The following is a 16,835-nucleotide window of genomic DNA, read 5'->3' on the forward strand; positions in this document are numbered from 1 at the left end:
ATGTCATACTAGCTTGTTGTGGAGGAGGATAAATAACGCTCCAAGCTTACGCTAAATTTTGGCGAGGAAAAACTGGCATTGCCATTTTCAAAGGGGTCCATTGACCTCTGACCTCCAGAAATGTGAATGAAAATGGGTTCTATGGGTACCCACGAGTCTCCCCTTTACAGACATGCCCACTTTATGATAATCACATGCAGTTTGGGGCAAGTCATAGTCAAGTCAGCACACTCCCATGTTAATAAGAGTATTAAATACTTGACAAATCTCCCTTTAAGATCTTGAACGGAATTGTGTGATTAATTTGCGATTAATTGCGACTAAATATTTGAATCGATTGACAGACCTAAAAAAATTAGTTAATAAAATGTGGCATAAATTTATATTTTGGGATTTTATTTATTTACCTTTGTATTAATTCCCCTATTTATCTACTCTATTTAATTTTCCCTTTTATTCATTTTTTTTTTACTTAAATTAATTAACATATTCTTTTAATTGATTTTTTATTAAAATATATTTTAAAATATATTTATTTATTATTAAATATATTTATTGATGATTTTCCCTTTGCAATTTTGCCCTATTTATTTTTACAAACTTATTGATTTCTGTATTCTTTTCTTTATACATTTCTTTATACATAGACTCTTTCCCTTGCCAATATGAATATTTCTATTTCGAAATAATTTTTGATCATCTTTTTCTGATTTACTTTTACCACAAACCTTCACTTGTGTTTATCATATGATGAATGTTATGTAATTCCTCAAAGCCTTGTTGCTCAATATTGGCATGATTGCTAACCAGGCCAAACAGCCAACTACCCTGTTGCCCTGCCCCTGAAAGGAACAAGCTGTGTGGGTTTGAAATTCAGTTACATATCCTTACAAATGTGTTTGAGTATATGCACGACTAAAGCACAGATTGAGATAAATGGCGTAGGTGTTGCGGCTCTGTCTTTCTCAACACTAAGAGATTATGGGATGGATGCAACGGGATGGAAGAGTGGATCGAGTAGAAGATTAACCACATTCAAACGTGTGTTTTCAGCTGTTGTTGTGAATATTTCACACGGATTTAATGTGAAATGACCAATTCCAATCACCCTAAACATTAACAAGCAAAAGCTCAAACATCATAAACTGTATCTATGGCCTAGACACACTGGTGCTAAGAGGAGCAGCTATTGACCAAATACTTAAAGCAATGGGTTTGCAGTCAAAAGAGTGTGAAAGCTTTGTTGGATTGCTCAGCACATTAACATCTATTATCTTATCATCTCGTTCTGATGGCAAAATAAACATAGAATATGTTACGTAACCGTTTAACATGCCGATAGCTCCACTCATAGACTTGATTTACTAAGATACAACATACAGTATGTTATGTCAAATTTAGTTTTTATATATGTGCAGCGTGCATGGTCAGTTGTCTCAATGATAATGATCAATTTATGAGTTCATTCTCTTAAAATAGGTAAAGGCTGTTTCAGTAACGAGTATTTCCACTTTGCCACGTTGTATGTACGTATGTTTGACTGCTGTTATGATTTGGTGTTGTGTTTTGTTATGCCTCAGCGCTGGCGACAGCTGTAGTCGGAGGCATTATGTTTTAGGATCAGCGATATCTCAGGAACGCCTTGAGTGAATTTCTTCAAATTTGGCACAAACGTCCACTTGGATTCGAGGATGAACTGATTCGATTTTGGTGGTCAAAGGTCAAGGTCATAGAGTGCAGCAGGAATGAGTCCTAAAACCCAGAAATGAGTTAGCATTTCAGCACTTCCGGTTCCCTCGTCTGGAAGTCAATGGGTTTTTAGTTAGATGCCTGATATAAGGTCTGTGGTTAACACAAGCTGAAGAGATTTTTATATTTTGTTCTACGACATAAAATACGTAAGTAAATATCCCACTCGTGAATTTTGAAGCCTTTATGTCTCTTAAAAAAGGGAGGTTGCTTACAGGTGGCTAAATGAGACTACTAAACGTCATCATGCAGACTCGTCATCCTTTACAGCCTCGTTGTTTATACTCACGCTTATGCGACCATGGTGTTTGTTTATAGCCTAACGTTAGCTTTTTAGTTCTGGCGATTGCATTCACACTTTTCATAAAAGTGGTGTTCATTTGTGAAGATTTTCTTGCTGAACAAAACGTGTAAGTATCATAAACGTTTATTTGCCACAGAGTTTATTTCCTGCAATAATGCAAAAGCCCATGGAAAAATTCCATGGGTTTTTTGTCGAGGGAACCCGTGTGATGCTAACTTCCTGGTTGGCCTACAAAAATACGTCATCCCTGAGGCACTCTATAGTGACCTCACGTCCGTCCCATTCTCGTAATATCTCAGGAACGGCTTGAGCGGATTTCTTCAAAATTTGGCACAAGCGTCCACATGGATTCGAGGATGACCTGATTAGATTTTGGTTGTCAAAGGTCACTGTGACCTCACAAAACATGTTTTTGGCCATAACACAAGAATTCATACTCTAATTATGACAATTTCACACACATGTCTAACAGGATAAAATGATAAAGTGATGACATTTTGGACCAACATGGATGTAAACTGCATCCTGACTGGTTGGCAAAGGCGTACAACTGCGAGGCAGTAGTTCTAGTTCTAGCATGTCAAAAAGCCACCAGGCTTCATTATGGCTGGATTAGCATGTTAATCCAGCCAGAGAAGAAGTAAATTACATGTTTGTGTCCATTCAAGTCAGATGTTTGCTTTGTCAGCCTCGCTTTGTCAATGAAAAGTAATAAGCAGGTGAAGGTGCACTAAGGCAAATAGACAGGAGAGTCACATGACTCACCTGTGGCCTAATGCAGCGCTCCTGCCAACTCCCTGTTAAATATAAACACTATTCAGATATAAGCGCCAATCACAGGATGAAAGTGAGTATAAGAGAGATCTGTCGACCAGCGAAGAATTCAGAAGGCAAAGTGCAAAGAGCATTATGGACCTTACTGCAACAGTGGTGTTGGCCGGGCTGATCTTAGCTCTGCTGTGGTTGTTTAGATTCAAAACCAGTGGGAAGAATCGTTTACCTCCAGGACCCATTGCACTTCCTGTCATAGGAAACCTGCCGCAAGTGGACAGGAATGTACCTTTTAAAAGCTTCCTCAAGGTAAGATTTTATTTAACATTATTCACTTCGATTTAATTATTACATTTTTTATAGCACTTTTGCACAAATATACATTTTTTTTTGCATCAGACTGTTTATTACCTTGACAAATCATGTCTTTTTGTAGCTCAGTGAGACCTATGGTCCTGTGATGACGTTGTACCTGGGCTGGCAGCGGACGGTCGTTCTGGTCGGATATGACGCAGTGAAGGAGGCTCTGGTGGACCGGGGCGATGACTTCTCAGGCAGAGGGCCGCTGCCGTTTCTGATCAAGGCTACCAGAGGCTACGGTAACACGAGACACTTTAAAATCTCAGGGATTTTTTCAATGGTTTCATGCATGATTTCAGCATGTCTCTTTATCTACACATGCTCTGCACATTTTCTATCGTCAGGTTTGGGGATGAGTAACGGGGAGCGTTGGCGCCAACTGCGACGTTTCACCCTGACAACCCTGAGAGACTTTGGGATGGGACGCAAGGGGATGGAAGAGTGGATCCAAGAGGAGAGCAAACACCTGAGGGCTCACATAGATACATTTAAAGGTGTGTTTTCAGCTGTTTGTTGTAAGAGCACATATTTCACACAAGGTTGCACGATCTGTCAAGTTAAAGGGAAAATTCATCACCTTTTTATGTGGATGTCCAATCAGTGTTGATGGTAACTGTAGTCGATTAAATTCTATTTAATTCCTCAGGTTGTGCTGTATTGACCGAATTAGCTGAGTACCAGGATGCATTGTGCCATATCCTCGGCCTCTCTCTCTCGGCTGAAAGTCCTGTGTTTGTTGGACCCGTGCACCTTCCTGCCCGCCATAAGCCGTCTTTCTCACTTTTTATTCTATGTCACTAGCTCTGAGCGTAGCATATTCACACAGATGCGTTTACATTGCAGTCAGTACAGACTACATGGTGTGGAAATAACACGCAAGAACGGCGTTCTTATTACACGCTTGCGTTGTTCATTATTGTGTCATTCACACGCCTGTTTGTGCGACAGGGCTGGAAGTTGCAGTTCTTCTTGCCTCCAACTACGTCAAATGACGGCGCTGGATGCTGGAAGAACAACTGATTTTTGCAGCTGCAAACTCAGCTTTCTTAGACAATACAGCATGCACCAAGGACACGTCAATAAGTTGATCAACACTAATTGCACATCCAAATAAAAGGAGGCAAATTTTCTAAATGAAATGACCAAAAAGATGGAATCTGAGAGACACCGAGAACAAAGGAAACACCCTATCAATCATAAAACTTTAGGTCTGAATATTGTCAGCCAAATGTGACCAATTACACTGACTGACGTAAAGAAAACTACATGATTCATGAAATAATCTGTCAACAACTGAAAAGAGTGTGTGGGATGCTTTGTTGGATTGCTCGGCGTGTTTATCTCTCTTGCTTCGGCTGCACTCTTTAATCTTTATCTCTTTCTGATGGCAGTCTGTGCAAAGTAAACACAGAATATGTTACGTAACCCGCTAAACCAGCGAAGCTTCACTCACAGCCTTGATTGACTGAAATACCAAATAGGGCGTTTTAAACTGCATTTACATTTAAACAAATAGGAGATTGTTTCACTGGAGGCGATCAACTTGAATTTAAATAATACTTTTATTGATTTTTTTTACATTTTATATTGATCAATAAAAGTTAATGATTGAATGAGAGTAAAAAAAAGGTTGCAACAGAGGAACAAACTTTATGTCATGCATACATGGCCTTGGATTGTGCTTTCAAGCTAAATGCTTCAGGCATTTCAAAAACATGGCAGGCCCCAAGCTGTAATAAACCGAAATCATCTTTTAAAGATGCAAACTTTTCTCCCAGGTCAACGCAGGTTGTTAAAACGTCCAAAGTGAGCTGCAAAATGTTCAAACTCCAGCAAAGTTTGAACATTTTACTTAAAACATTTGAAAAACATTTGCATGGCAGATAAAACTGGATTCTGTGTTCTTGCCAACATAACCTTTTTCTTCTGATTAGTATGTTTAATAAAGCTAACTGTGTCTGCCTCCAGCCAAGCCATTTGACCCAGCGTTCTTCTTGAGCCGCACCGTGTCCAATGTGATCTGCTGCCTGGTGTTTGGCCAACGCTTCGGTTATGAAGACAAGAAGTTCCTGCACCTCCTCAACATCATATCTCAGATTATAAAGTTCATAAGCAGCCCTTTGGGTCAGGTAGGTGGAGCTCGGAGCCAGAGAGTCACAGGCCGATATTAGCTGGGTTTTCAGATGGTGTCCTGTATACAATATTTTATTATCCCCTGAGAAACAAAGCTGCAGTGTGCTGTGTGCTTCCATCTCCCTCAGATGTACAACGTCTTTCCCTGGATCATGGAGCGTCTGCCCGGCCACCAGCACACTATTTTTGCCAGGGTAGATGAGGTGAGAGAGTTTATCGAAATGAAGATCCAAGAGCACAAAGAGACGCTGGACCCCAGCTCCCCGAGGGACTTCATCGACTGCTTTCTCATCCGAATGAATCAGGTTGGAAACGATCATTTGTTTTGTTTAAGGAACCCGAGACCATATCTGTCATTTTAAAAGGAACAGTGTATAACAAATCTATCGGCAGAAACAGAATATAATATTAACAAGTATGTTTTCTTTAGTGTATAATCACCTGATGATGAGAGTCTTTGTGTTTTCGTTGGCTTAGAATGAGCCGTTCATATCTACATACGGAGCGGGTCCTCTTCACAGAGCCGGCCGCCATGTTTCTACAGTAGCCCAGAACGGAAAAACCACTGTGTTAAAGGGACTGTTTGTAACTTCTTACACGTATAAATGAATCCAGGTCGTTGACCCATGCGCGCTCGCGTGTGGCTACGCCGTTCATACTCAGACTCCAACACAAACTACACTGGAGCACCAAAACCGCAAAGTTCTATCTAGTGAAGCCCGTCTTGCAAAACAGTGTTGGCCGCGGTCGGAGGACGCGGGGGAGACCGTAGCTTTGGTCTCCAGGGCCGGAGTCTCTGCTGTACTCTGCTCCTCTGCCTGCCTGCCTTCACTCACGCACCGCGTTCGTTCTCGCTCTTTCACTCCACTCTCACATGCATGCACGCACACTCCACACTGCAGAAGAGTTAGTTTAGCTCTGAGAAGCTCTAGTAAATGTACAGTGGACGTTTTTGCAGAAATAAATGCTGTAGCTCCTCCAGACCAACAGAGGTTTCGCGTGTCTTGTGAAGTGACGGAGCTCCGCAGCGAGAAACGTTATCGTCTCCGACCAAAACTCCGGTGTCTCCCCTGTTCCCTCCGGCCGCGGTCGGGAGGCTGAGGCAGGAAAAGCCAACACTAGGATCAGCATTGATTCATGGAGAGACCTTCGTCTGGTCAGCTAACATTACTGCCAAGCAGGTGAAATATAGAGTGATATTGTGGTTTTAGCTGACGTGTGTCGCCTCACTGTTTTGACAGATGCTTGTCATGTCTATGTAGAACGAGCACAAGCGCGAGCAACAGGACGCTGACTTTCGTTGACTTAACGGCCACAGGTGTCGCTGTTAACAAGCGAATTCTGATTCTTACAGTCCCTTTAAAGTGTTTTTTTAAACTGATCATGTGCATTTTTTACCACTTTGTCCTTTCAGGAAAAGGACCTTCCCACAACTGAGTTCATCTATGACAACTTGGTCTCTACAGTGTTAAATCTCTTCCTGGCAGGAACAGAAACCACCAGCACCACCATCAGATATGCCCTCAGTGTGCTGATCAAATACCCCAAAATACAGGGTACATATAGGTCCCCTAATGGAGGACACAGTCGTCTTATTTTACCAGTTCTACATACATTATAGTCAGTAAATGAATAAGCATGTGGAAATACTTTTTGCTTTGTGCAGAGAAAATCCAGGAGGAGATTGACACTGTGATTGGACAAGGCCGTTGTCCCAGCATGGAGAACAGGAAGTCCCTCCCCTTTACAGATGCAGTCATCCATGAGGTGCAGCGCTTTATGGACTTAGTCCCCCTCAGCCTCCCTCACTACACACTCCAGGACATCACCTTCAGGGGTTACGCAATCCCCAAGGTACTGTCCATCCCAAGATATTATATTCATTAGAGGGGAAATAAAGCATTATGACGCTAACATCATGTCTTCTCTCAACAGGACACTGTGGTCATTCCCTTGTTGCACTCTGTGCTGAAAGAGGAGAAACAGTGGGCGACCCCCTTGACCTTCAACCCCCAGCACTTCCTGGACCAGAATGACAACTTCAAGAAAAATACTGCATTCATGCCATTCTCTGCAGGTAAAACACATCTTCAGCTGCAGTTGATAAATCATGCATATTAACTAGGGCTGTCAATCTATTAAAATATTTAATCGCAATTAATCGCATGATTGTGCATAGTTTATCTTGATTACTCTGAAAATTTTTTTATCTGTTCAAAATGAACCTTAAAGGGAGATTTGTCAAGTATTTAATACTCTTATCAACATGGGAGTGGACAAATATGCTGCAAATGTATGTATATATTTATTATTGGAAATCAATTAACAACACAAAACAATGACAAATATTGTCCAGAAACCCTCACAGGTAATTTTAGCATAAAGAAATATGCTCAAATCATAACATGGCAGTGTGCTGACTTGACTACGACTTGCCCCAAACAGCATGTGATTATCATATAGTGGGCATGTCTGTAAAGGGGGACTCATGGGTACCCATAAACCCATTTGCATTCACATATCTTGAGGTCAGAGGTCAAGGGACCCCTTTGAAAATGACCATGAAAGTTTTTCCTTGCCAAAAATTAGCATAGGTTTAGAGTGTTATTTATCCTTTGGTTGGTACCAATGGATTCGTTAGGTTTTATAGTTTTATATGATACCAGTACCTTCACTCTAGCTTTAAAACTGATCGCGCTACAACCTTCGAAAGATCGATTTTGTTAATACGTTAAAGCTTTGTGTTAACTTTGACAGCTCTAGTTTTTACACATAAAAAAATATGTTTTAATTTAACTTAGCTGCATTGATAATATCAAAATCAAAACAAACATGCAAAGTATGAATAACAAACCAATAAAATGACTTTTAAAAAAAAAATTATAATAATAATTTGAATAAACAAATCACTTTCTAAGTTTTATTTATGTTAAAGGTCACTTTGAAACTCACAAAGCAATAAAATACCAGTTATGATAATTGAATTTATTGTCGTCTTGTCTTTCCACCAAATAATAGAAAAGTATCGATAAATATCTTCTTCTGTGTTTTGTGAAATATTTTTGTTTGTGAGTGTGGTTTGTCCAGGACTAACGGGTCATTTTGTGCTACATATCTTACGCTTTGTTTGTGTGTGTGTGTCTTCACAGGGAAGAGAGCCTGTGTTGGCGAGTCTCTGGCTCGTATGGAGCTTTTTATCTTCTTAGTGTCGCTGCTGCAGAATTTCACCTTTTCCTGCCCCGGAGGCCCCGACAGTATAAACCTAGTTCCAGAGGTCAGCGGCTTCGCCAATTTGCCTCGCGCGCAACAGATCATCGCCACGCCGCGGTGAGAAGAGTCCACTCAGACCGCCTATCATCGCTTGAGGCCCTCACAAGGATGATCATACAGCATATATTGCTTTATTGTGACACACATTTATGTTTGTTGTACAGTTGGTGTTTGCTGCAGCAGACAGGCCCGTCAGCATGATTATGAATCCTCTTGTCTCTTGCTTTGGTTGTCTTTTCATACATATATATTTTTTGTATATATTTTAATCCATTCTTGGTCCTGTGTTAATTGTGAACATGCGTTCTTATATAACAACAATAAAGGTACTGCTGCTATAAAAATGCATTGCTACATTAAAGTACTAAGTCCTTCTATACATACAAATGGAAATAAATTACTTGCTGCTATGAATAATTGTATCTCCCTTTTGGAACGTTTTCTTAACATTATATATGTATATATATAAATAAATGTGCTTTTATTTCTATTTTCTTATATTTCTGCACATAAATAAATAAATATATATATATATATATATTTATACATTTTATTATTATTAGTATTCTATTTTCTTATATTTCTGTGCTTTTATACAAAAACACAGAAAAAAATATATATATTTATTTATTTCTATTTGTTTACATTTCTGCGCAGAAGCATAAGAAATATATATATATATATGTATATATTTATACATTTTATTATTATTATTATAATTATAATTATAATTATTATTATTATTATTATTATTATTCTATTTTGTTATATTTCTGTGCTTTTATATAAAAACACAGAAAACAAATATATGCATATATTTATTTATTTATTTCTATTTTCTTATATTTTTTCTGTGCTTTTAAATATAAGCACAGAAAAAAATATATTTATTTATTTATATTTTCTTATATTTCTGTGCTTTTATATAAAAGCATCTGTAACGGATCAATAATGTTTTTCTGATCCTGTTTCTGAGCAGGATCAGGGTAGAAGGTAACCCACAAGCTGCATCAACTCTCGCGAGACTTGCTGCCAAACGCTCTTACCAATCCAATCTAACCTCGCGAGAGTTTCGCAGCTTGTGGGTTACCTTCTATTCCTAGAAAGGGAGTTACTCGAGGGTACTTCAGTTTCCTTCCTGCTCCCGCAAATCAACATGAAATCACTCCAGAGGCGGAAGTTTGACCGCTCGACGAGCTGCAGCTGTGTGTAGTTAAACAGTCAGTGTGTCTCTCTCTAAAGATTAGTGTAGCAGCAGAGGACAGACGTGTATACTATTATTATTATTATTATTATTATTATGGAGTTGTTTGCCACGTTTCTTCTAGCAGGGCTCATCATCGTCTTTCTGTGGCTGTTAAAGGTGAGGAGCAGTAAACATGTGTGTTTACCTCCAGGACCAGTTAGTCTGCCCTTCATAGGAAACCTGCACCAGCTGGACAAAAGAGCTCCTTTCAAAACTATGCTGAAGGTGAGAATGAGTGATAATAAAACTATACTATATACTGTAAGTTACATACTGGGGTCACTCCTGTTCTGTTATGCAGCAACATTTCTGACCCTCATATTTACTTCAAAATGTGCCAAATATGTATAACAAATGTCTCAAATTATAGATTAAGGCCTTATTCACCACATCAATACAGACTAATGCACATTAGCATACTTTTATTTAGCTTTTTTTTATGGTACATGTGCTCAATTTTACCATGTCCCCAGTGCAAAGTAGCCTAAGCACCTTATACAAGAACTATAAGCCATACAATTATAGAATACTTAAAAATGTTCTTTATTTTAATTATTATTATTATTTTATAGACCATGATAAACTCTATGTGATTATACAGAAAAAAACTAGTTATAATTCATTTACTTAATTTTATAATGTATTTATTTATTTACATATTTATTTATTTATTTTTATAATGTATTCATTTATTTTTTATAATGTATTTATTTATTTATATATTTTTATTATTTTTATTATTATTTTATAGACAATGATAAACTCTGTGATTATACAGAAAAAAACAATAGTTATAGTAACAATATTCTATTTATTTATTTACATATTTATTTTTATATATATATTTATTTATATATATATATATTTTTTTTTATTTTTATTTTTTTATTTTTATCATTTTCGTCATTTACTGTGTGTCCCTGAAATCATTTCATCCAGTTTCTCGATCATCCCGTACCGTTACCGGATCAGATATCGGGCAGATACTGACTCAAATAGCTGGATCTGATATCAGTAACAATGGGGCCTATCTATTAAATTCAATGTTCATATACAGTACACATTACATACTGGAATTATAATTCCTGTTTAAGTTTTTACCAATTTGTTGCTGCATTAAAATGATTGATTTCTTAAGTAAGTAGCCGTGTAATAAGCGGGATAATGTACAGCTGCCGGGGTCATTGTTGTGAAATAAACCCCTTCAGGGCGATGCAAGTTTATTTCACAACAATGAACGGCTCGCTGTACATTATCCCTTACACGTTTGTGAGTCCCGGGTATGTGGTTCGTTCTCTGCAGTTCTCTGGGTGTGTCCACTTTGGTTTGTTCCTTGCATGTCTGTACAAGAATCAGATGCATTTGCTTGTTGCTCTCCAGCTCAGCGAAAGCCACGGCCCTGTGATGACGGTGTACCTGGGCCCTCAGCGCTCCGTGGTCCTGGTGGGGTATGACGCTGTGAAGGAGGCGCTGGTGGACCAAGCAGATGACTTCACTGGCAGAGGACCTGTTCCTTTGTTGATGAGAGTTACCAGGGGCTATGGTAATACAAGGATTATATGTTTACGTGTAACATAACGGCATGTTTGATTACAACACTGTGTGTCTTTACGGTGGCTTTATTAGAGGCATTGTGTTTTTATTCTATTTGTTTATGGTCACAGTTTGACAGGTTTCAGTCCGCTGTAAGAAGCTTTAATTATTTTGTTTCTTTCGTATGTGGAGGCCAGATTTATTATGACTATTATCATTTCTACATCTTCAAAAGGTTTGGGGATCAGTAATGGAGAGCGCTGGCGGCAGTTGCGACGCTTCACCCTGACAACGCTGAGAGATTTTGGGATGGGACGCAAGGGGATGGAAGAGTGGATCCAGGAGGAGAGCAAACACCTGGTGGCCCGCATAGAGAGTACCAAAGGTATGTTTACTCTGTCATATACTCACAACTAAAAGGTGACTCTTGTCAATATTCATGGACTTTAAACTTAAATAAACTGTAACATTGAAGTCTGAGTAAACAACATATGGGACAGAATCGTCCAGGTGGTGCTGACCTGTTTTAACAGACACACTGAAAGTTTATTTATTCCTTTTTCTCTCCAGCCACACCTTTTGATCCCACCTACTTCATGAGCTGCACTGTGTCCAACGTGATCTGCTGCTTGGTGTTTGGTCAGCGCTTCAGCTACGATGATGACCACTTCCTCTCCCTGCTACAGATAATCTCAGACACCCTGAGATTTGGCAGCAGTCCCTGGGGTCAGGTAAGAAGAGGAGGTGCAGAGAAAGACTATACCGTAGAATACTGACGTGGTGGGTTGGGTTCAACCCGTTCTCACTCCCAACTCATCAAATACCGCCGATTGGTAAGTGCCCCCTCGGCATTGGAAACCGACGCACGGAGGCACCATTTAGCAACAGTATGTGACGAACCGGGCTTTAAACTAACTCCAATGTAAATCCACCCGTGGCGTTATTTGGCGGTCGGAGCAAGTGACGTAATATTAATAGTGTGAGAGTCGTTCAGGGTGGGCGGGATGGGTGGTGGACGGGTCAAACAAACACAAGACTTTCATCCAGTAGACCGTTGTTGGTGTCCCGTGTGACTTATTTTTTCACGTCAGTCTTTAGTCACGTGATTCGTCGGTATCGTCAGTCCCATGAGTCGCTAGTCGGTGAAGTTAACGTCAACCACGACCGTTTCCTAACCCTAACGAAGTGGTTGTGTTGCCTAAACCTAACTTCCTGTGAAGTTTATTTTGAAAGGACACTATGCATGTAACGAGCCTATATTGACACGCCGTCCCTGGTCTGTCCAAAAGTAACGTAAGAGGGGTACGCCGAGTGTCTCCGGTGCTGAGGGGCACTGACCAAACGGGACGACGAGTTGAGCTGATGAGTTGGGAGTGCGAATGTGTTGATGGGTCAGTGGTTAGGAAGACAACTGCACAACTGGAGGGTCCATTATATATTTATTTTTTAGGTTTTTATATCATTCTGTAGTTTCCCAGTGGTGTTCCTTTCTTATGTATTCAAATCCGAACATTCAAATTTTGGTCGAAGTATGTATGTTTTAGCGTATTTTTCCCAAGTTTTTCTAAAACCTTTTTCCCATGTGACCTGACGTAGGTTTCTGCATGATGATACTGCTACAAATACTGTATAGTATATATATACAGCCGTTATCTCTGTCAGCACTGTTGCCTTTGTTTTCAATGTTAGCTGCTGGCTCAGCTGTCGCCATGTTGAGAGCCATGCAGAGGCAATAGAAATGCTCCCAATCTTGCAGTTAACACCTTTAACAAAGTTGTAGTTTAACAAAGTACAAAGTACAAGTGTAGATACCAAGGTTCAGAAACTATTCTTTGTTAATTTTGTCCTCTAGGGAATGATTTGCAGGGAGGGTCGGTGGCTTTCTATCTGGTACCAAAGGTTGGCAGCTACTTTCTACTCACATAACAACTGGTCGTGGAACACATTATTCACATGATTATTTTTTCCATCACAGATGTATAATGTCTTCCCTTGGCTGATGGAACGGCTGCCAGGTCGACATCACAAAATGTTCGCCAGAATTGAAGAGCTGAAAAAGTTTATTGTGAAAAAGATCCAGGAACACCAGGACACGCTGGACTCCGGCTCACCCAGAGATTACATCGACTGCTTCCTCACTAGACTCAGTCAGGTATTAACTAGAATATATGTGACGTGGAAGTTCGTTTCATTTACTGTGGACATGCTTACTCATTACACATACTTATTCACTGATGCAAAATGCACGTACTCCCTGTGCACAAATGAGCTCCCACGAGTCCATTTGAACATCTTGAATTGTGATCCTGCAGCAGGTTGTATTGTCAAATCAGTAAAATGGCTCTTGTTTCGTTTCTTTAGGAAAAGCACATTCCCACAACCGAGTTCCACCACGACAACTTGGTGTCGACGGTGTTGAATCTGTACCTGGCAGGAACCGAAACTACCAGCTCAACTATCAGATTTGCACTAAGTGTGCTGATCAAACACCCCGAAATACAGGGTAGGTCACAGAGAGCAGTGTAAAAGAAAATATGTACGCTGACTCTTTCCATAATGTCCGACACTTATAATAACAACCGGAGCCTGTCATGGCAAAAACAAGCACTTTTAGTGGACGTAAATGACGTTGCCAGCTTGCCCCAATAGCACCATATTGCAGCCGGGGAGCAGCTTCCGTTTACAGCGCTCTCCCTCAATACTGGACCAACTTCAGAAATGTTTGTCCTTATTAGTCAGTTTGACGCAAAAACATGAGTATTTTCTTGCTTTGCTAAATAAGTATTCAACTAATTGTTAAATATCTGTTTTTTCTCATTCTGAAGATAAAATGCAGCAGGAGATTGACACTGTGGTGGGACCGGGGCGTTGTCCTTATATGGAGGACAGGAAGTCCCTCCCCTTTACAGACGCAGTCCTCCATGAAATTCAGCGTGTTATGGATATTGTCCCCATGAGCATCCCTCACTACGCACTCCAGGACATCTCCTTCAGGGGTTACACAATCCCCAAGGTATTCTGCTCTCATCACATTAAGTTTATTGATGCAGAATGTTTCCAGATAATATAAAAATGGTGTTTGTCTGTACAATCACTGTTCCCATGTTGCACGCTAACATCATGTCTTTTTTCTCAATAGGACACTGTGGTCATTCCCTTGTTGCACTCTGTGCTGAAAGAGGAGAAACAGTGGGCAACACCCTGGTCCTTCAATCCCCAGCACTTCCTGGACCAGAATGGCAAATTTAAGAAAAATCCTGCATTCCTGCCATTCTCTGCAGGTAAATTATTAAAGGGATAGTTTGGATGTTTTGAAGTGAGGTTGTATGAGGCACTTATCCATAATCACTGTATTACCTACAGTAGATGACGGTCGGCACGCCCCCAGTTTGGAGAATCAGATACAGATACATTGCTTTGCTCCCGTGCTCGTACTCCTGTCTGCTTCTCCAAACTGGGGGCGTGACGACCGTCATCTACTGTAGGTAATACACTGACTATGGATAAGTACCTCATACAACCCCACTTCAAAACACATGAACTATCCCTTTAAGTACATTTCCTTCAACTGTTTCACTCACTCAGAAAATGTGGCTTGCTAAACAACAGTGTTGTCCTGCTCTTTTCTGAGCTAGATGTGTTCAAGAGGCCAAACCAGTCCCTGCAATCATTTTTTTTATTGGTATATATTCTTCTAATTCTGACTGGTTTGTTTGTGGTTATCTCTCAGGAAAGAGAGCTTGTGTCGGAGAGTCCCTCGCTCGCATGGAGATCTTCCTCTTCCTGGTGTCCATTCTGCAGCGTTTCACCTTGTCTTGCTCCGGAGGACCTGACAGCGTGGATCTCAGCCCCGAGTACAGCGGCTTCGCCAATCTGCCTCGCACATACAAGATCATTGCAACGCCCCGGTGGTAATGATATTTTACAGCATAGTCCCGTGTTTTCAACCTTTTTGTTATGGCCTTCGAACCTCCGAAAAAGTGCATCATTTGATACCCAGGGGCCTAATTTCATATGCACACTGATTTAATTCTTTCTCCTGTGCCAGCTGTACCCAGCTGCTCACTTCACTGCTCTTTAGATTGAACTCCCACAGATAGTTTTAATTAACAATTTAGTGGTTTAAATGATGCCAAAGCAAAAAATAAATACCCAAACATTTGGTAATGTGAATTTCCTAGACTCTTGCTGAGATAATAATTGAAGGGTGACATTAAAGACGGTGCCTTAGTTAATCTAATGTAATCTTTACAGACCTGCTCACATCATGTTTATACATATTCTGTCAGCATGTTTGGTATATTATTATAAAATTATGAACAACTTTGTCATCTTTTTAACAAGATTCTCAGTTAATGATCTCGAATAAGCTTTTACCAAATGTTAAAAGTTTAGTTAAACCCCCAGAATACACAAAGTTTAACTTCTATATTATTAGTAAATAATCTGAAATGATCCCAAAGAGCAGATTAAGTCCCTGATTGTCTAATTATGGTATAATTCATATAAACCACCTGTCACTACATAGACATCTAAATACGGGAAGTTTGGCTTACGGTGTAGTTTCTTTGTAATAGCACACCTCAAACAGGAACAAGCTTCAGTATCATACTGTAATTAAGTTTGTTTCCCATCTTGTTAAGTGTTATGTTCAGAGACGGTCACACACTGCATCACTTTGATGCAGTAAAGTCCACTTTGCAATCCGTCCTTCCACCGTGCAGCTGTGCATTTCGCCACAAGAGGGCACTTTGCTTTAGCTGATAAAAGCTTCATCTGCAGCTACTCAGGAATAAATAATATAACACTTGTAAAACAGTTAACAACATATATCCTCTTAACAGCGTCTTTTAGTATTGGTTTAAAGAGTTGTTTGGGGTCATTTTTGTTTAATGTTTTGTTTCCTCACCTGACTATATGCACTTTTTGGGAGGTGTTTTTTTGAAGAAGATAAATGCAGGAATCACATAATAAAAACATAATTGTATACGAATGTATTTTATGCATAAACGAGAAGTATTTTGTCCAAATTCCATCAATCATCTTGTGACGGATTATGTTGGTTTACAGGAAGTAGCACAGTGACGTACAGCATTCAGTAATTTGATGAGTTCAGGTCAGTTGATCAATCAAGCTGCGTGTCAGGCTGTCAGTGTGTGGGATTGTCAGACTTTAGGGATCGTTGTCAAAGACTGAGGCTGCGATGTGTCAAGAACTCATTAAATTACTGAGTGTTTTTATTAAACCTTGATGAGACCCAGGAACTTAGACATTAAGCATACAGTATTAGATGTGGTACTGTGATATATACTAAGTACTTTTTTTTTGTTTTATAATACAACATTTACATCATGTATACTTTACTTAAAACAAACTAACGCATTTATCATTCTATATTTTTATAATAAAATGTATCAGGAAATAAATATTATTAAAAATGATTGTGGTTTATTGACCATCTTTAATCCT

At 39.6% G+C, this 16,835-nt stretch overlaps 2 protein-coding genes across 2 annotated transcripts in view; both read left to right on the forward strand.

Annotated features, from left to right (window-relative positions):
* Positions 1–2,922: 2,922 nt before the first annotated feature.
* On the forward strand, positions 2,923–9,001 carry LOC119492138 (cytochrome P450 2G1-like). Its single transcript, XM_037776523.1, has 10 exons — positions 2,923–3,133; positions 3,261–3,423; positions 3,529–3,678; positions 5,153–5,313; positions 5,446–5,622; positions 6,732–6,873; positions 6,984–7,171; positions 7,253–7,394; positions 8,467–8,723; positions 8,768–9,001. Exons 1-9 carry the CDS (start codon positions 2,963–2,965, stop codon positions 8,646–8,648), a joined length of 1,476 nt encoding a protein of 491 aa, XP_037632451.1. The 5' UTR covers positions 2,923–2,962; the 3' UTR covers positions 8,649–8,723; positions 8,768–9,001.
* A 715-nt stretch (positions 9,002–9,716) lies between these two features.
* LOC119491197 (cytochrome P450 2G1-like) overlaps positions 9,717–16,835 on the forward strand; it is a 34,255-nt gene continuing 27,136 nt past the window's right edge. The window contains exons 1-9 of the mRNA XM_037774930.1: positions 9,717–10,058; positions 11,214–11,376; positions 11,602–11,751; positions 11,937–12,097; positions 13,342–13,518; positions 13,728–13,869; positions 14,192–14,379; positions 14,506–14,647; positions 15,097–15,277. Coding sequence (XP_037630858.1) covers positions 9,888–10,058; positions 11,214–11,376; positions 11,602–11,751; positions 11,937–12,097; positions 13,342–13,518; positions 13,728–13,869; positions 14,192–14,379; positions 14,506–14,647; positions 15,097–15,277 — 1,475 coding nt within the window. The 5' untranslated portion in view covers positions 9,717–9,887. The remainder of the gene's footprint in view (positions 10,059–11,213; positions 11,377–11,601; positions 11,752–11,936; positions 12,098–13,341; positions 13,519–13,727; positions 13,870–14,191; positions 14,380–14,505; positions 14,648–15,096; positions 15,278–16,835) is intronic.

Source organism: Sebastes umbrosus, chromosome 7, assembly GCF_015220745.1.
Source record: "Sebastes umbrosus isolate fSebUmb1 chromosome 7, fSebUmb1.pri, whole genome shotgun sequence".
Classification (NCBI taxonomy): Eukaryota; Metazoa; Chordata; class Actinopteri; order Perciformes; family Sebastidae; genus Sebastes; species Sebastes umbrosus.

Coding starts and splice junctions, on each gene's coding strand:
- LOC119492138 (XM_037776523.1), top strand. CDS start 2,963: ATGGACCTTACTGCAACAGTGGTGTTGGCCGGGCTGATCTTAGCTCTG. Junction 3,134..3,260: donor CTTTTAAAAGCTTCCTCAAG/GTAAGATTTTAT, acceptor GTCTTTTTGTAG/CTCAGTGAGACCTATGGTCC. Junction 6,874..6,983: donor CAAATACCCCAAAATACAGG/GTACATATAGGT, acceptor TGCTTTGTGCAG/AGAAAATCCAGGAGGAGATT.